The sequence below is a fragment of the Oratosquilla oratoria genome, chromosome 17, assembly GCF_046742065.1.
Source record: "Oratosquilla oratoria isolate Oo_2021 chromosome 17, ASM4674206v1, whole genome shotgun sequence".
In the NCBI taxonomy this organism is placed as follows: domain Eukaryota; kingdom Metazoa; phylum Arthropoda; class Malacostraca; order Stomatopoda; family Squillidae; genus Oratosquilla; species Oratosquilla oratoria.
In genome coordinates this window covers 34,924,445-34,944,807 of record NC_134793.1, presented here as the reverse complement: position 1 = coordinate 34,944,807, position 20,363 = coordinate 34,924,445, and the positions used below count along the sequence as shown (strand labels likewise).

Sequence of the window (20,363 nt, the reverse complement as noted above, 5' to 3'; positions counted from 1 at the left end):
AAAAAATATATAATCAAGACACTGACACCACGTAGGTGTCTTCATATCGAAGTGGATAACTCAACTTCTTGTACAACTCACTAACTCCAAACCTTTGCACAGTACCTTTCCATGTACCTATGTGACCATCCCTTTCATATCCATGTTATTTGAACACCCAAGGTGACGTTATACAACTCTGGTGTAGCCCTACCTTTACCATGAACTACTCATTATCTCCGTTCACTACAATTGCAAAAGATATATTACGAAAAAAATTATTTCCATATATTTGCAATGCTTCATAATGCCTGTCAACCCTTTCATGAAATTGTTATCCTTTGCCAATGACATCTTGCATATCTGTTTTACCACAAAATTTTGATCTACATAGCATCGTTCCTAAATCCACACTGCTCCTTTCCCCAATCCTTATAGTGAGACACTTCCATATACCTCAGCAACTACCCTTAATAGACTGATCTTTGAAATTACTACACTCAAATTTGTCCCCTTGTATATTGGAACTTATGGGCCAATCTGGTAGTAGTTGTTAATTACCTGGGAGCCATGAATCTTTTATTAAAGAGAATTGAGGCAATGGATTGTTTGAAATATCTCACTGTCTATTATTTCTAACCAGTTCCAAACCTCTGTCTAGTACTCTTTCATTTACCTAACCACCCCATCCATGTATACATTGAACAACCATGGGACCATCACACAACCCTAATGCTGTTCCACATTCACTTCAAACCATTTAATCTCTTCATAACTCTCCTTGCATAACCAAATTCTCATGCAATTATCTAAATACTCGGCAGTCTTTAACCAATTTTCCTTTATTTCATATATATATGTAACCCTTTTAATCATGCAAGGGTTACATTCAGAAAGATGTCATAATTATTAGAAACTAATTATCCTAGTAGAAGATTATAATAAGGGTGGCTACGTTCGTAGAGTGGGTTCCTTAAAGGAATACTTCTTATAGTAATACCCCACCATACTTCATCAATCTGTTTTGAAAGCCATTACCATTAAATTTTGAATATCAATTAAACTATTGCAGTTCAGTGCCAAAATTAATACATAGACATTAAATGTTAATGGAAAATAAGAAACACTTCATACATATATATACCAAGGCCTTTTTCCCCCTTACCAGGGGGGTAGCCAAAAAGGACAAGGCACAAAAACATTCCCACCCATTTCATCCCCGAAAACACTCCACACCCCTCCACCCTCCCTCCCATCTTAGCACCTCCTAGCTGACGGGTCATCCCTGCACCCTGTCCACTGCCCTAGGTCAGAAGCAGTGTCGCAGGACACAGCACATCCACAGCAAGGCCGCTTCATTAAATCGGCAACCCCCCCCCTCTCCGTCCCCCCATATAAAGGAGAGGACGGGGAGAAATCCCTTCGGGCTGCGTCAAAAATTTTTGCTCACACACACTACCTCACCCCCATTCCCCCGTCTCATCCTAGGACGTCCCCTCATGTTCACTCCCTCCACCTGCCTTCCATACCTCCTTTACTAGTCTTTCTTCACTCATTCTTTCCATGTGTCCAAACCATCCTAATACTCTTTCATCCACCCTATCTCCCAGCTCCCTTTCCACCCCTGTTCTCCTCCTCACTTCCTCATTTCTCACTCTATCTAGCCTAGTAACCCCCATCATACTTCCCAGACACTTCAATTCAAACACATTCAAGTTCCTTCTCTCTTCCTCTCTCATGTTCCATGTTTCTGCTCCATACAGTGCTGTTGGCACACTTCATACATCATTTAAAAGAATGATGATCACAGTTTATAAAGTAATGTTTTATGCAGTTTATTTTATGACTCATCAAAAAATATATAAAACCATAGAAAAACACTCATTAAGGCAGAAATGCATATGGCTTGCCTTTGTTTTAAATCAGCTATAATGCTGCCATGCAGCAATTTGGTGTAACTATGGAACTATGAGTGCTATTGTGTAGTATTCGCACTTTATTATTCTTTTAGTACACATTCAAATACATAGTGGTAGATGTTTAATTTTTTGTCAGATAAGTAATTTTTAGTTATTTCATACATACATAACACCAATGGCTTTATATCCCTTACAAGGGAGGTAGCCAAAAAACAAAGGCATAAAATCCATTTCTACCCATTCCATCCCCACATACTCCACTCCCATTTATACATATTACTGAGTGCCAAAAAGTTGGATGGAATGATGGTCACTGAGCTAAAATTTCTTTCAAGATGTGACATAGAGTCTGATTCAACATGTTTAAAATAATTAGGCCACTTGTTATCCTCCTTTTCATAGATTATGTGGATTCAGCACTCATGGGGTACAATAGCTCTGTCTAGAAACATAATTTGCTTTTCCATATGAAATTAGCAAAATAGATTACCAACACTACCTTTTATAATCAGATTCAGATAATGAATTTGGTAATGAAATAGAATATTGGTAATTGCCATGTTTAGCACCAGGAAAGGTAGAGGTTTTTGAAAGGATGTTTAGGGTATGTATTTCTATTTTTCTATGCACCAGAAAACATCTCTTGTAAGAAGGGATGGGAGAAGACTGCAGTGGTTGAATGTGACATATTGTTTACATTGCGGTAGCAATACTCTGATTTTAATTTACCCTCATCCATCCACTTCATTCTAGGTCTTTACCCCAAGTTCCCTCTATCTGCTTCTACTCTCCATATTTGTTGATAGTCTCGGGCCCTCTTGTCTCCATAGGAATAGTCACTGTTTGTCAGCTCTTCTTATATGAATACCTGGAAAGGGAATATTCAGATTTTATTTAGACCTTGGGTCTGGTCTGGTCTGGAGACCAAATGCCAGTACCCCAGGGCTGCACCTTCAGAAGGGGGTGGTGTTGACAAATTATAAAGACGTGTAACAGAAATATAGAGAAAATGGAATGAGTGAGTGCATGTAAATTACTATCTGTTATGTATTTGTAAAGGAAATAGAAGAGGGCAGGATGATAAACTGAAAAGTAGCACAAGGTAGTGTGAAGGAATAGATGGAGAAATAGGATTACGTAAAGGAGTGCATGAAGATTTATTCAATGTACAAAATTGGACAGAGGTCAATGGGAAGTGTTGATGGAAATACAGAGAAGCGGAAAAAGCTAATGAGGACAATTATAATTATTGCCTTGAGTTTCATTGACAGGAAGTCTAGTCCTGCAGTGACTGATAAGTCCTCCATTGCTCCCACAGACTTCTGACTTTGGACTTTTGTCTGTGTTGTATTGATTAATGTGGGATTGTTTCGGTGTCAGTGGCTGCAAGTAATAAGAGTAGGGGAGTAATTGCCATATGTGAAAAGGTCTTGGGCTTTGTCCAGAAATTGATTGTCAGGTTCATCTCTGGATGTAGGAAAACCACAAGCAGTTAACCTATCATTGGTTCTTGCAAATAGAGAGATGCATAAAAGACAAATGGTTTGATTCAGTGTATATTAGCAATAGATATATCAAGTGGATGTGGAAAATTTGAACAAATGATAGAGTTAGAATTTTTTGTTCTTTTGTACTTTTATGAAGTATGGAAAGTGGCTCATCCTGTTCTGTTTTGTTTTGTTTGGGGTGAATAGCTGATTGATAAGTGTGACATGGTCTCCATCTGATCACATGACACATGTGAAGTTAAAAAAAAAAATACAAAAATACTGTTATGACAGATTCTATAGTTTTTTATAATGCAGATTGAGTTTTGTCTCTTTCTACTGAGCGTACTTGTTTGCTGTTTAATACAGTTCACAAAGAAATATATTTTTCTTGCAGTTTCACTGATGTGTGTATATTCTTATACAGTGTATTTTCAACTCTAAACTTAAATAGTATGTGCTGTTTGGTGATTTAAGAACACAGATAAGTTAATATTGAAATGAGTTTAATCCAATTCTCTCATATTACATTGAACTATGTGTTTATTATTTATTGGTGGAGTGAAATAGGTAAATGTTTGAAAATTGGTATGAAGAAGTATGTATTTCCCTATGTTGATAAGATGAATTAAACTTGTTCTTTTTGTTGTTGTTTTTATTTTGTTTTCCTATTGACTCTTCAGTGCATAGAGAGTAATTCCCATGGTGCTTAGAGACTGTATGTTCTCGTTTATGTTTTCACTGGGATTGGATTTTGCATGGGCTGACTTCTTTGGCCCCAGTATCACAAGATTATTGAACAGATGGTATGGCAGAGTTTTGGCTTAACACCTTTTTTTCCTCCGTCAATTCCTTAGCATATGTGACTTGGCTTGATTTTTCCAGTCATTGGTTTAACATGACCCCAGCTTCACACAATTTAGTATATTTTCCTTTAGTTATTTCAGTAGTAGATTTTCTACTAAGACTAGGTGCACATACAATTTTCAAGAATTTAGATACGTTCAGGATGTGCATTTATTATTATTACTATTACTATTATTATTGTTATTATTACTTTTAGTATGTTATTGTTGTTTTGTTTTTCATTCAACTTTGGCCAATAGAAAAAAAGGAGGATAGGCTATTTCCCATACATTCTACACATCTTACCCTATATACTTGGGAATTCGAACTCAGTCCTACTCATTTGAAGTCTTAAAACCTATACACCACATGCCCCTGCACAGAGCTGCCGTTAATTCCTGTACATAGTGGCACTTTTCCTCATATTCTGAATGCCGACAGACTATTTTAGCCACCTCCAAGGTTCTGTTGGTAGGGAAGGGATCATTCTTTTATGGGTAACTCATTTCTTACCAGGTGGCAATTTTCTAATTACTTGAGCTACCATCAGGTAGTTTTATTCAGCTTTTTGCATACCTTCAGTTCCAGAGGGATTAAACTGTATATGTAATGGTATTCACACCTTTTGCCCATTTCACACCTCCCATATTTCCTCCCCCTTACACATAAATATTATGTTCATGTTGAGCAACTAATTTCCTCATCCTTTTTTCCTTATAGTGCATATAGTGTGGGATGTTCCAGCAGTCCTTGCCACATGATTTTGAAAAAGTTACACATATGTACATACATACATACATATGTGTGTATGTTTCTACATATACATATATATATATATATTTATATATGTATATACCAATGGTCTTTTCCCCCCCTATTAATGGAAGCTGCCAAGTCAAAGCTCACAGCCATATTGTTTAACCATGGGGATGAAGTGTTGCCCTGTCCCCTAGTACCCTGTTTGGGTCAGATGTGATGCAGCAAGGCACAGCTCTCCCCACAGCAAGACCCAGGACCTTTGGTTTACCCCAATCATTTCATCATATGGTGATCCTTCTCCATCCATTCATGATAATTAAGCAGTTTTTTTTTTTTTTTTTTTTTTTTTTTTTTTCTGGATCTTTGTCATCTCTTCAGCCCTTACAATCTCCCTCGATCTTTTTTTTTCTGCATCTCTTTGTCATTCATACCAATCTTTTGCACTTTCCCTAGCTCAGTAGACATTTAACATGCATACAAAAATCCTGGGACCAGTGACAGGTACAGTAGTAGTTTCGATTGTTTCCATTTTGATGTGTCTCCATTGTGACATTTCAAGTTTTGACAGCAAAGTTCTGCTGCCCCAGTGGCAGTTTTGGCGCAACGGGACTTTTTTTTTTTTTTTTTTTTTCCTCTATGTTGGCTAATTTTCATGGCAGCTATTTTGTGAATGGTCTTGTTTAAAGTATTTTTACCTGTTACTATACATTAACTTGTTATACTTAAGAAATTTGTCTTGCAACTTGGTTTTTTTTTTATTGATCTTATTTAGAAGCTTTTCCCCCCTTACAAGGGAGGTTAAGGTTAGGTTAAGTGTGATGGTGAAAATTCAGGGGATGTATTTAATTTTTTTCCTATATTTTTCTTGTTAATGTAAAAAAATTCTGACTTGGGAAGCACCCTTTTATATTGTTAATCAATTCAAATCTCGCATTCATTTATATTGAGAATTACTTTGTTGCTCAGTTTTTGTCCACCTGAGATCCCCAGTTCCCAATATGTTCCACTGAACTGTTCAAGGGAAGTGAGTGATTTCCAAAAGAAATGAACAAAAGATTTTTTCATGTTATTAAGGAAAATATGGAGGAAATATGCACCAATTCCACAGTCAATTTGTTGCCCCAGGTGTCGCCTGCAGGAGACCCACAGCCAAAGTAACCAGGAACATTCACCCATATGTCACTCAAAGAGGAAGTATTGTGTTGTCTGGTGGTAGTGCAGGATTAAGTGGGTGGTTGAATTTAGGGCATTATCATTCTGTGGCCAGGCCTATTCTGTGATGGTACTGTCTTTGAGCTTAATGGTGAAATCAAACAAGGAGAGAAAAGGTTGTTAAACATACAAGAAGAGGAACAAGTGTAGTTGCAAAAAAGTTATGGAACAAGAGGAAAAGGAGAATGTGGAAAAGGGGGTGTAAGTAAAGAAATATTGATAAGAGAAGTGGTTGAATAAGTATTGTAGTGGTAGGATGGCAAGAGAAACATCAGAAATGAGGTCAGACTCTGCCTCTAGAAAATGTAAAAGTCAGGTATTTGTCATAACAGTGTCTCGTAATTATATTGAACATGGCATGCCTGTCCTATTCATTTTGTTGATGTGTTTTGAAAGGAGTTTATTTTTTATTTATTATTATTATTATTATTAATTTATTTAATTTTATAAAAAAAAATATATATATATTTATTTATTTAATTATCTATTTTAAATGTTTCTTCATTTGTAGAGAAATACAAGTAGAATTATTCAACCATGTATTTTGAAATAGAAAGCTCTTGGAATCCTAAATATTCCATAGCAAGTCTTTTATATTTTTCGCTATTCCCTGGTTAGATCTTGTACTTTTCTATGCGTATCTTTCCATGTATTATTGTTGTTTGTTTTGAGACCAGGGATGAATACCTGCTTGTCCTGGAAGAAGGACTAAGGAGCTGCCCATTTTCAAAACCTGTCAACACCCTCATCAGAAGCATGGTTGCAAGGGACTCATGCACATTTTCTAGACTGGGCCCAGGATATCTCTATCAACTTTAAACTAGTCTTCTTCCTTCTTCTCCTCCGCCTCCTTCTCCTCCTCTCCCCCTCCTCCTCCTCCATGTCCTCCTCCTATATTTGGCTTGTGGCATAGAAGCATTCACACACCAAAACAACACAACAATCCAATGGTTCTTTCCAGAAAGACCTCTGGGAGGTCCAGAGGCTCATAGCCAGCTACTGTGGGGCTGCAGGTTTTCCATTAATGAAATGTGGGCAACATTTATTGTTATTTATTTATTCATTGGTTTATATTTTTATTTTTCTGCCCACACTTTCACACACTTAACCCTTTAGTACCTTTTCAATACAGCTACATTTACCTCATTTCTTGATCTGGTTTTAATCTTTATTGTCTTCCATACCATTCTGTTCCAAAGTAAAACAACCTATGCCTTGTTATACTGGGAACAATGAAAGAAGTTCACGTAAATGTATTTTCTTATTTGCAATTGAAAATAACCAGTTCCTTGCTTTATGTTAATTCTTATATTGGCCTCTCACAATTTTTTTTTCTTTTCTTTGAAGAAGTCGGTGATTATATTATCAGTCTTATATTTTAGGCCATATGTGAGTTTATTTTTACTCAAGGCTAATGCAGAAAGGGATCCATAGAAAATTATTGTGCACCGAAGGATGGTATTATGGAAAAAAAAATGTTGTGTATTTGACCACGTGGCAGATAGAAACTAACGAAGAGAAGGCTTTCATCTTGCTGTTGTACATTGATCAGATTGCAAATGCAAGACAGGCTTATTCATTAATGATATTGTATTCATCCATAAAATTGGCATTACTCCAAGCAGGTGTGGGATCCAAGGGTCAATGTGCAAGACAGATTTCACCTTATGCCCATCATCACACCAGCGTATCCACAACAAAATTCCACATTCAACACATCCCAGTCCACTCGAGCTATAATGATGGAGGAATTCAAGATAGGACTGCAGATCACGGAAGACATAATGTTGGCCAAAGCAACGTGGGACAAACTCTTCCAGCCACCAAACTTCTTTGGCAAATACAAGTAGGTTCTTGGAGTCTGAAACACAACAGATCTGGAATACATAATAGTTCTTATAGATGATTGAATATAAGGTTATTTAGAATTTCCTGACCTTGCCATAAAATCACATGCTTTTTGAAAATGTCATGTACTGGACACAAGATGAACTAATCATACCTGATGTAGAGCACGGCTGTTATCTTTGCATTGGTTATAATTGTAGAAGGCTTTTAGTTTAGGTTATTATTTTTGTAATACAAGTGTCAATTCTCGAGTATTTTTGTCAGTATCCATGTTCTTATTGTGATGATTAGTTTTGATAATGTATTTGCTTTTTGTCTTTTAATTACTAAATTGGTGCAGACACTACTTAATGGTGATAGCAGGAGCACAGACCCCAGAAGACCATCTGGAATGGTATGGGTTGGTCGAGTCCAAAATTCGCCATCTCATCAGTGGTTTGGAGCAAAATGGCGCCGTGAAGACAATCCACATCAATCCAACTGCGTTCACAACGTTGGACCCAGAATATCAGAACAAGGCCCACTCTGCCTGGTTTATAGGTGTTGAGTTTAAAAAGTCTGAATCTACGCCAAATATAGATCTGACGCAAGAAATCAACAAATTTGTAGAAGTTGGTAAGTATGAATATATAGGTTAACCACTTCAGTACGGGACTTAAATCTCGCGGGCAGCAGCCAATGCCAGCCGTATGACGTGTCGTAATAATACTCGCATCATAAAATATAGTCACGGCTTATATCGATCGTTCTCTCTTTCACCCGCGAATTTTGAAAACCACAGAGAATGGGATTCAGGGCGCATTTGGGAGAATGTAAAAACACAGGGGCGACTACAATAAATATAATCAAGACGCCGATATGGCAGCGTCGCGAATCCACTTGCTCCTCATGACGCCTATGTGTGCGGCACCGTATGGAAGAGGTTAAAGAAAATTTATTTCTATCTAATCTGTATATCAAGGGCTTCTTCCCTCGGATATGGAAGGAAGCCAAAACTAGGCATGCACCCACTCCAACCCATCTTTACAAAGGCGGAGCATACTGACAGGAGACCTTTTGATCCATATCTAGGTCGGATGCAAAAAAAAAAATCATATTAATAATAAAATAATAAATAAAAACTATGATAATGTAAATAACAAATAAAATACATAAATAAATGCATAGGTATAGTTAAATGATAAACAAACAGGTAAATAGTAAATAATAATAAATTGACATATAACTAATAATAAATAAAAATCAGACAGACAAATGATAACAAAACAAAAACAAATAATATAATCATTACAGCATCTTACTTAGGTATTTATCTAAATGATTCTTAAAGCTTTGAACTGAACTACATTGCACTACCTGTGCAGGAAGTTTATTCCATTCATTAACTACACGGTTGGCAAAGTTGTTTCTACCTACTTCCAAATTGAATCTATTTCCGGACAGTTTGAGACCATTGTTTCTTGTCTGATTCTCATTCAATGTAAAAATTTGGTCACTTTTGATGTTGTCAATTCCCTTTAGAATTTTAAAGACCTGTATCAAGTCACCTCTGAGTCTACGCTTTTTTAGGGAAAACAGATTCATATGTAGCTCGCCGTTGTACTCTTTCCAATCTGTCAATGTCTTTAATGAGATTCGGTGACCATACGGAAACAGCATATTCCAAATGTGGACGAACTATCTTAGCTCCTCAAGGCATAATTATAATACAGGGTTGGAGCTATGTTTGGGGGATGGGGGGAGTAAAGTATGTGTGAATGATATTTTGATGGAGGACAAAGAAATTTCTCCCCCATCCTCTCTTTTTCTACATGAGGGGACAGAAAGGCGGGGTTGCTGATTAAATGAAACAGCCTTGATGTGGATGTGCTGTATCTTGTTTCATTGCTTCTGACCCAGGGCAGTGGGCAAGATAGCAGGGATGACCCCTCCTCCAGGTGGAGGCTCCGTCGCTTGGCCTTCAAGCCAGAAATTTCATGAATCAATCAAACAATTATCCAGGTGGAGCCAAAAAAAGGGGGAGGGAGCGGTGGTGAATGGGAGTAGAATATGTGGGGATGGAATAGGTAGGAGTGGATTTTATGCCTTTGACTTTGGCTACCTACCTTCTAAGGGGCAAAAAGCCCTTGCTATATATATGTATTATTATTATTGTTATTATTATTATTAGGCGGGGGAGTGGGGGTGGGGTAGTATGTGTGAGTAAATTTTGACGCAGCCCGAAGGGATTTCTCCCCGTCCTCTCCTTATATGCAAAGGGGGACGGAGAGGGGGTCGCCGATTAAATGAAGCGGCCTTGCTGTGGATGTACTGTGTCTTGCGACACTGCTTCTGACCCAGGGCGGTGGGCAGGGTTCAGGGATGACCCGTCATCCAGGAGGTGCTCAGATGAGAGGAAGGGTGGGAGGGGTGTGGAGTGTATTTAGGGATGAAATGGGTGGGAGTGTTTTTATGCCTTTCCTTTTGTGGCTACCTCCCTTGGAAGGGGGAAAAAGCCTTGGTATATGTATGTATGTATGATGATAATGTGATGTACAAGGGTAGATGATGGCAGTGAGTTGGAAGTAGGTTTAAAAGGAGAGAGGCCGGAGGAAGTGGATAGCTGTAGGTATTTAGGGCCATGTGTGGCAGGAAAGGGAGGGATGGAGGTGGAGGTAAATTGTAGATTGAGAGAAGCAAGTAAATGCCTTGGGGGATTAAAAAATGTTATGGGAAATAGGCATTTGAGAATGGATGCATATAGGAAGTTGTATGAAGGGGGGATTGTGCTGGTGGCATTGTATGGGGCAGAGACTTGGAATTTAAGAGAAGCTGAGAGGAAAAGTTTAAATGTGTTTGAGATGAAATGTCTGAGAAGAATGGTAGGGGTTACTATGTTGGATAGAGTGAAAAATGAGGTAAGGAGAAGAGTGGAGTGGAAAATGTGATGGCAGGTAAGACTGATGAAAGATTATTTGGATGGTTTGGACACATGGAAAGAATGAGTGATGAAAGATTAGTAAAAGATATGTGGAAGGTAGAAGTGGAGGGAGTGAACTTGAGGGGATGACTGAAGACAGAATGGATGGATAGGGTGAAGGGGGCAGTGAGGGGAATGTCAGTTGAGGAAGGAAGTGAGAAGGCAAGATAGAGATATGTGGCGAGTGACTGTGTATAGATGATACTATTATGCAAGGAAGGGAGAAATGGGGGGATAGAGATGCCTTTGTGTGAATGATATTTTGATGCAGCCCAAAGGGATTTCTCACTTTCTTCTCTTTTATTGCATGAGGGGACAGAGAGGGGAGACTGATTAAGTGAAGTAGCCTTGCTATGGATATAGTGTGTCTTGCTGCATTGCTTCTTAACCAGGGCAGTGGGTAGGATACAGGGATGACCTGTCATCCATAAGGAGCTTAGATGAGAGGGGTAAAGGGGGTTGGAATGGATGTGCCTCTGACTTGGCTACCTCCCCGGTGAAGGGGAAAAAGCTCTTGGTATATGAATATATTATTATTATTATTATTATTATTTGTTTATTTTTTATTATTTGTATATTTTTTATTATTTGTATATTTAGTGATTGATTTTTTATTTATCCATTTATTCGTGTATTTATCAATTTGTTTATCTATTTACTTTACTTATTAGATTATTTTTTATTTGTGTGAAGATATGTGCTTTGATTTGGCCACCCATCTTGTAAAGGGAAAAGGTTTTCAGTACATACTGAAATGACCAATAGAGAATTACTCAAATTATTCATTCAGTTTTTAGACTAGTGTGTAGGCAACATAAGGTTGGTGTAAATACTTTCATTCATATAGATGTCTTTCTATCTCAGTTTATAAACAGAGTAACTACAATAAAGCCTATAAAGAGGGGATGGAGGTGAATTGCAAATACGTCAAAAAGAAACAGTTAAGCAGCTTCCTTTCACAAGAAACACTAGACTACTACAAGCCAAAAGGAGAGGACGGTCAGCCCAGGGCACTTTCTACCAAAAGGAAATCGGACTGCAACCTAGACACTTCTGCTACAGACATGACAGATACAAAGAAATTGAAAGTAGATTCATCAGATGACCACTCAGTCAAGGTAAGGCGATATGGAAAGTGTTGACATGTGAGTGACTCAAACCTTTTCAAAGGTGTGTAAACTTGATGTAAGGGTTGATAACAGGAAAAGAAGGAGGGTTATTGGAATCATCAGGTGTGGCTAATGTGAATGAAAAATAGGACAGGTGGATGACAAAAGCATTATAGAGCATATATATATATATATATATATATATATATATATATATATATATATATATATATATATATATATATATATATATGCTAATAAGAACACGGATACATGTGTTCACTTATGCAAAGTAGACCACTTGGAAAAAGAAACTAATGAAGCAGAGCACTTTCATTTACAAAAGTGCTATACTTCATTATTTTCTTTTTCCAAGTGGTTTACTTTGCATATATATATTGTTTTTTCATTAGATATCATTGTTATCTTTGAGAAAAATATTGTGCTGAGTAAGTGGAGTCAGAAGTTTGTGATTGACGAGTAAAAATGGAAGGATATGGAAAGTGAATCCATTATTCTTTGTAGCGGACACTGCACCTGTTGGTAATTCTGAGGAGTGCCTGAAGTAGTTGATTACAAAGTTTGGCAGTGTGTGAGATGTGGAAGTTACAAGTGAATGCATGGAAACATGAAGGTGATTCTCATGAGAGTCTAAAGTACAGTAGTTGGTAACGAAGTTTGGCCGTGTGTGAGACATTAGTTTTCTCTGAGAATTGTTTTATTATTGTTTCTTCAGAGCCAAGCAAATGGAGATGATTCAATGTCCAATATGTCATTTGATGAAGGCTATTCCAATTCTCCCACCACTACGATTAATTCTCCAAACTTGCCGTCAGAGATTAACTCACAAACACAGGTAAGGTTTTAATTTTTTTTTTTTTTTTTAGTAGGGTAAGTTGTTTGCCATGGCCTCTACTACAGATTTAGATAAATTATTATTATCAAGGTAAATTACTTTATATCTTGTTTAATCAGTTTAGAAACTGAGAATTTCTTTTAATGTGTTTGCTATGTATAGTTATCATACTTTTCTTCACTTGTAGAATAGTAAGATACCAATTTATCAGGTTGTATAGGTAAGGTATCCTCAGTTTCTGAACTGTATCTTTTCTAGATCCAAAGTACATGGAAAGGGCAATGAATATTTTCTTTGAATAAATGTGTAGGGAGCATATATATATATATATATATATATATATATCATATACAGTGAGTCCTCCTTATACGGTAATTCTTTATCCGGTAAATTCAGTTACGGTATTTGGTAATTACTACCCTTGATTCTATTTACGGTAAGAAAAATTCATAGATACGGTATCTGCTCATGTTTTGAAGAGGAAAGAGCAGGGTAAAGGTACGTCTGCCATATCCTATTATTACATGTTATAATGGGGTCAGTTCAATTCGCGGTAAGGTTTTCAGGAACGCACATGTACCGCATAACGAGGACTTACTGTAGAGAGGAAGGAAATTGGAGAGGAAATGTGAGAGATATGTATTGAAAGGGAAATATTAGTGAACATAGTAGTTAATAAGAAAGACGAACATATGTGGGTCAGAGTGGTTAGTGGGAGGGTATTTGGACTATGTAGTTGTGCCCAGGAGGAGGAGTGGAAGAGGTCTGGATACAGATTTATTCAGGGGAGAGGGCAGTGGATTGTCAGATAATTATCTTGTATGTGGAAAATTGAGTGTAGAGTTTAAGTGAAGAAAGAAGAAAATTGAAAAGGAACATCCTTCCAAGGAAACTTATATTTTGGTGAAGGATAGCAGGTTTAGATTTCTTGATTTCAAGTTGTTTAGGGGAAGAACTGCATGTATGACAACAAATATTTATTTATTATTATGATGTAGGGTATGATAAAGATGAAGAAAATAGGTATGCATATAAAAAATGAAAAATTAATTATTTCCTCAACAGCAATCTCTACCCTTATCCAGCTGAGGGCACTGATGAACACTTATGTAAGTTGGAGACTTTCTCAAAGCAATGGTTGTGCATGAAGATGTCTCACTGCTTGCTTTCTGCCCATGCCAGTTTAATTCTCCTCAGCGATGAGATCTTGAGGAATGTCACAAGATTTGCTTAGTTGCATCATCGAGTTTCCTCAGCATAATTGATCGCTTATGCTGTTGTTATTGTTACTGCCTAGCATGCTTGCCCTAATGTATGTGAGCATGTTCCCACCTGCTTCTTGCCTTTCTGTGCATGTGAAAGTCTTCTTTTACTCTTGTCCTGTGTCCTACAGAAAGAAATCCCTTCCAGTTCTGTTTTTCGTTTGAGATAAGACAGTCAGTCCTTCAGTAATTATTTTATTAATTACCTTTTTTTTTTTAATGACAACAAATGTCATTGTGTACATGTATGTTTCTTTGTGTTTGTTCAAGCATATATTTATAGTATATGTACTTATGAGTTTAGAAAAAAGGATATTGTTTTGATGACAAAGTCTTTTAATTTCTGAGAAATACAGGACTGAATAATCATCTGTCTTTAGTGCTGGAGTAAAAAGAAATTCCAGATCATGGATTTCATTGTTTTTTTCCTTTTGATCATTTTGCATTGGTTAGCTGTAGTTTCCATGTTTTGTCTTGACTGTAACACACATACTGGTTGGTGTTGAAGGTGTTGGTGACGTGCACCAGTGGAGCGGACACCCTGAGGGCCCTGCACCTGGCATCACCTTGTAACACTCAACAACAGGAGCAGGAACATCAGCCTCTACCAAATTCTCTTGCCACTTACTGCTATATGTTTTTGGCACCCATGTCTAATGTGTCGCAATCACCTCCACTTTTCCATCATCCACATCCTCAACTTCTACCCTCTGTCTCACCCTATACCCCACCTCTTCCTCCACTACCCACCCATGGGGGGCACCTCACTCCCATGTCATCCCACAATCACATACATCCATTAGTAGCATCACATCAACACACCCATCCGTCAGTGTCACCCCACAACCACTTGCTATCCCAATTGTCACCCCTCAGACACTCCATGTCATTAGTGTCCCCTGACCTGGAGGGGGCTTGTTCTGCATCTGGTAGTCATTGTCACCACTCATCCCCCCATCCTCATCCTTTTACATTTTTAACACATCACCACTTACCTCAGGTGTCACCACAAATCCGACCTCTCCCTCAGGTTACTACTGAGCATCACATTTCTCATGCATCCACACCAGAACACCAAAAACTTGCACTCTCCCATCCTCCCCCCGGTATGCACCAGCATCTCTGTACAATGTATCACAAAAGTTGTGGATGCTGTAGTCCCCATTGCATTCCAAGTGATATTCTGCCATATGGTGCACCCAATAGTATATTGTGTTGTGACACCCATAATCTTGCCAGTCCAATCCAACAGCACACCATGGTGACAGTTCCCCACCAAGTGAACACACAAGGCTTTGACTCATGCCAAGTACTTCCTTCTTCTCCTACTACTCCTCCTCCTCCTCGTCCCCCTCCTGCGTCTCCTCTTATCCCGTCACCCACCACACTCCGCAACACACCTCCACCTGCTGTTCATATACCCCAAGCTTCCAAAGGAGTCATCTCTCATTCCATCATTACCCCCTATTCATGCATTTCACCTCAAGAACAACGCAATGAATTTAATGCAGACAGAAACATCACACAATTCCTACCCACAGTAAAAGATAAAAATATAAAAAGGGGAGAACCAAACTGCTGCCAAAAACCCAAAGCTCGCAATAATGCTGTGTCTTTTACAAGGCCCATCATCAAACCATCACACCTTATTCTTGCAAGACAGGTTAGTTGAAAACATGCACCTTTGTGTGATACTGTTGCATGTTATTGTATAAAAATGGTGGTAGATCTCTTTGTTAACCAGTGCATGTTTAAGGTTGGGGTCTTAAGATCTTCTCATTCTCCTGCTAATAACGGAACTGGAAGGGTACTGTTAGTAGGCACAGCACCTGACGGAAGTCATTGACTAGATTTTTTTTTTTCTTTACTAAGTATGCACTAGTTGTATGCCTATAGTAGTATTACAACTTATGTAGCTGCGATATAGAAAATTTTGTTATGCATAAACAAATGTAAAATGAAAATTTATTTTTCTTATTGTGTATATTGTTGAACCATAAATAGAAAAAGTAAATCTATTAGTTTTCCTATTCCATGTTGTATGTTGGAATTGTTTTAGTTTTAGTACATATTTAGTTTTAGTACATGTAGGATGAGAGAATCATATGAGAGGTACAAAGGAAAGAAAAGAGAAGTAAAGCATAAAATAAAGGAGGCAAAGAGGAGAGTAGATATGAAATCAACTAAGATTATGACAAAATTTTGAAAGTAATAAAAAGATGTTTTGGAAGGAAAAATAAAATGTGCAGATGGAGAGATGATAATGGAAGAAACGGCAGTAAGAGAAAGATAGACAGAGTATTTTAGGGAGTTGCTAAATGTGAAGGAGGATAGGGAGGGAAAGGTGGTTGCAGTGAAAATGACAGTGATGAATGAGGAAAATGGAATAGAAAAAAGGAAAGATGAGGTGAAAGCAGTTACTAAAATGATGAGAGCAGGTAATGCACCTGGGTGAGATGGGTGTCATGTGGAGTGTCTAAAAAAGGGTGATACAGTAATGGAATGGCTGATGAGGTTTAGTGTTTGTCTAAAAGATGGGAGAGTACCAGAAGACTGGAGGAATGTCTGTATAGTTCCACATCAAGTGTGAGTGTAATAGTTTCAGAGGGATCAGTTTGTTGAGTGGTAGGTGTTCCTAGGCTGGATAGATTGAGAAAGGAGGTGAAGAGGAGAGCAGGGGTGGTAAGGGAGTTGGGAGATAAGATTGATGAAAGCTTATTGGGATGGTTTGGACACATGGAATGAATGAGTGAAGAAAGTTTAGTAAAATTGTTGTGGAAGGAGTATAGGGGGCAACCAAGGATGAAATGGATGGATGGTGTAAAAGGGGCATTGGGAAAGAGGGGAATGTCTGTTGAGGAAGGAAGGGAGAAGACAGATGATAGGTTGTGTATGGATGATGCTGTGATGCATGGAAGGGAGTGGGTGAGGGAGTATGTGTGACTGATATTTTGATGTTGCTTATAGGAATCTCTACCTGTCTTCTCTTCCCCTGTTTGAGGGGAGAGAAAGGGGGGTTCGCTGATTAAATGAAGCACCCTTGATGTGGATGTCCTGTGTCTTACTACATTGCTTCTGACTCAGGGCAGTGGGCAAGATGCAGGGCTAACCCATCATCCAGGAGACAAAAAAAAAGGAGGGGGGAGGAGTGGTGAATGGGAGTTGAGTATGTGGGGATGAAATGGGTGGGAGTGGATTTATGCCTTTGACTTTACACTCACACACACACAAAAGAAAATTGGTAGAACAAACTGAAATAAAAAGAATAAGGAACAAAAGAAGACAGTTCTATTGGAATGATAGATCATAAAATTAGGAAGTGGTTCCTGAAAAAAATGCAAAGTAGAAAGAAAATAAGTCATACAAGTATAGGCAGACTGATAAAAAAAATCGAAGTAAATTACTAAAGAAGAAAAGACCAGACACAGTGTGCTTTGCCAAAACAAACCTTAATGGAAATGTTCATGTTCATTTGGGTCAGGGAAAGTGTATCATCTGGAGAAGGAACAGGGTAGCAAAATTGGGAGGTGTTGTGATGAGAGCAGTGAAAAAAGGCATATAGATGTAATAAGTAGAAATGGGAGAAGGGATGGCCATGGTAATGAATATAAGAATTATAAACAAAAAAGATGGAAAAAGGGACATTGCAATACTTATGTTTCCTAAAAAAAAATAAAAGCATAGAATGAAATGGATTGCAGATAATTCAGAAATAACAGATGAGAAATGAAAAGCTTATTGAAAATGAGAATATTGTCTTTTGATGTTATGGCCAACTTTGGTTGTGGAGAATATGGGAAGAATGTGTGAAAAATTTGTAAAAGAATGATGATGAAGTAACTGGACGAGAAAGGAATCTTGGTTAACAGTCTGGATGTAGAAAAGTCTTGTGTAACCAAGTGATGGATGTGCTGTATGAGAGGAATGAGGGTGGGTTGTTTAAATCTGGATTTGGAAAACTCACTTGACTAAGTACCACACTGAGATTAATTTGGAAGTTTTTTTAGAAGATGTGGGAAGCCTAGATTTGGAAAACTTACTTGACAAAGTACCACACTAAGATTAATTTGGAAGTTAGAAAATATAGGAAGCCTAGGGAGTACATTCAAAAGGGTAAAAGACTTTTAGTGATAGATGTATGAGAACAATAGATGGGGAAGAGCTTATGGCAAGAGGAGTGCTATGGCAGAAGCCGTCACCATTGCTCTGTGTGCTTGGACTGTTGGGGGCAGGTAATATTTATTGCTGGGAATCAAATAAAAGTGATGTAAGAGTGGGAAATATATGTGAACAGTAGTGAAAGATGAAAAATTGGACTGGAGAGGAGTGACTAGTGAGGTACCACAAAGCTCAGTACTGGCACCTGTTATGTTCCTATTGTATATAAATGACATGGTGAATGGAATAGATATTTATGCACTCTATTTGCAAATGATGCCAAGATCATTAAAGAAATGAAAAACGAAAGGGACTGCAAATTGTTACATGAAAACCTAGATAAGGTTGATGAATTGAGCCAGGAGTGGAAAATGAATTTCACTGCAAAGAATCTGGTCACCATCCTGCAATAAAACAACCAGAAATCCAACACAGGCCTGGCCACATAAGAAAACTGCCCCAGATGTGGTTGTCATAGAGAAGATACTGAACATCTCATCCTGCACTTCCCTTCCCAAGTCTTACCTAGACATTACAGATATTTCTTCCTCGGGTAAATAACGGACTAATTGGGTATCTGTTACTGATTACCTGGGAATCATGGGTCACTTGCAAGAACAATCTGAAGCAATTGATTGATTGCTCATGATTAGTGCTTGTGTTCTTCATGCATTATATGCTCCAGAAATATTGTAAATAATCCCTCATATAGAATAGAATATGTTGACCACCATACCCTTGTAGCAATAGTGTTTTTGACATGTTAGTTGACCTTGATGTGTTCAAAATAATCACTAGTAGAAGAAGAATATTTTCCTTGTGGTGTGAAACCGTTATAGAAAGGAATAACCAGTTGTTTAAAAGTAATCAAATAATAATTTATGCCAAATTTGCTATATAGAATATTTTTGTTTTGATGTCATCTCTACTAAAAATAATTTATTTTCCAGAGGTTATCAAGCAAAGAACTTCATGATGTGCTAACACCTGACCCCTTTGATCTCGTGAGGCACACTTGGGACGTCAAGTTTCATTTTAAGAAGTGCGGTTCAGAGTAAAAATCCAATTATTAGTTGGACAAGCACTTGCCATACAGCATATATTAGGGTTCAGAAGGTATCCTGATTTTAAAGATGTGCTTACTTTTGGAGTGAATGATTGGTGTGGACTGTCTTTAAAAGATCAACCAATTTTAAATGATGTTTGGTTTTATGAAGAGAGAATGAGTGTTTTTCATTGCCATTGTACAAACGATTGTTTCTGAGTATAATTGTTAGGAAAGTTGTCCTTTAGGGATGGAATGCTCAGGTTGCACAAGGCATTTCAGAGTTGAGGCAACTGGATTGACCTTTTGAAATTTTGCTGAATGGATTGTCACAAGTTTATGTCTTTATTTTATTATGTCAGCAAAAGAGTCCTGGGGAAGGTGTTGGCAAGAATGTATCATTTCCTCATGTGCATACAAAAAACACAAAAAACACAAAAAAAACAACAAAAAAACATATACAGATAAAAAAATAAAAGTGTAAAAATGTAAAAAAATCATAATAAGAAAAAGAGGCAGGCTTCATGTTTACATACAACAAACTGCCAAAGAAAATTAGTGAAAGAGGATTTGAAATTACCATGTGCAGACTATTAGTAAGAGCAATATTATGTCAAGAGCAGTACCGATAGATCAGTTGTCATTGAAATAGTTCTCACTGGACCAAGGTTGACCAAGCTCCCATTTTTTCCATCTTTAGAGTTAGTGTGTGTTTGTGTGCATGTGTCCCCCATCAGCATGCAATTCAAGAAAGCTGAAGGGGTTTTTAGGAAGTAGTAAAGGTTCATTACTTTGCTTAGAATCTACTCCATTCTATTTTAAACATGCTGTATTATACACAACTATTTTCTTATATACACATACACGGAGCATTGTTATGACAGCCTGCTACACAAAAATTTATACATATGATAAATTCCTGAA

General features: G+C 37.6%; 1 protein-coding gene across 5 annotated transcripts in view; it reads left to right on the top strand.

The window, feature by feature from the left end:
- The window catches only part of hrg (poly(A) polymerase hiiragi), a 40,143-nt gene extending 20,192 nt beyond the window's left edge, over window positions 1-19,951 (top strand). For 2 of the 5 annotated variants that reach the window (XM_076200924.1, XM_076200923.1), the window contains 6 exons: window positions 7,828-8,048; window positions 8,391-8,665; window positions 11,874-12,127; window positions 12,855-12,974; window positions 14,745-15,899; window positions 19,345-19,951. In XM_076200924.1, coding sequence (XP_076057039.1) covers window positions 7,828-8,048; window positions 8,391-8,665; window positions 11,874-12,127; window positions 12,855-12,974; window positions 14,745-15,899; window positions 19,345-19,452 — 2,133 coding nt within the window. In that variant the 3' untranslated portion in view covers window positions 19,453-19,951. Of the gene's footprint in view, window positions 1-7,827; window positions 8,049-8,390; window positions 8,666-11,873; window positions 12,128-12,854; window positions 12,975-14,039; window positions 14,084-14,744; window positions 15,900-19,344 lie in introns of those variants that run through there. The other 3 variants (XM_076200927.1, XM_076200928.1, XM_076200926.1) reach the window with 3 other exon arrangements.
- Window positions 19,952-20,363: the final 412 nt, after the last annotated feature.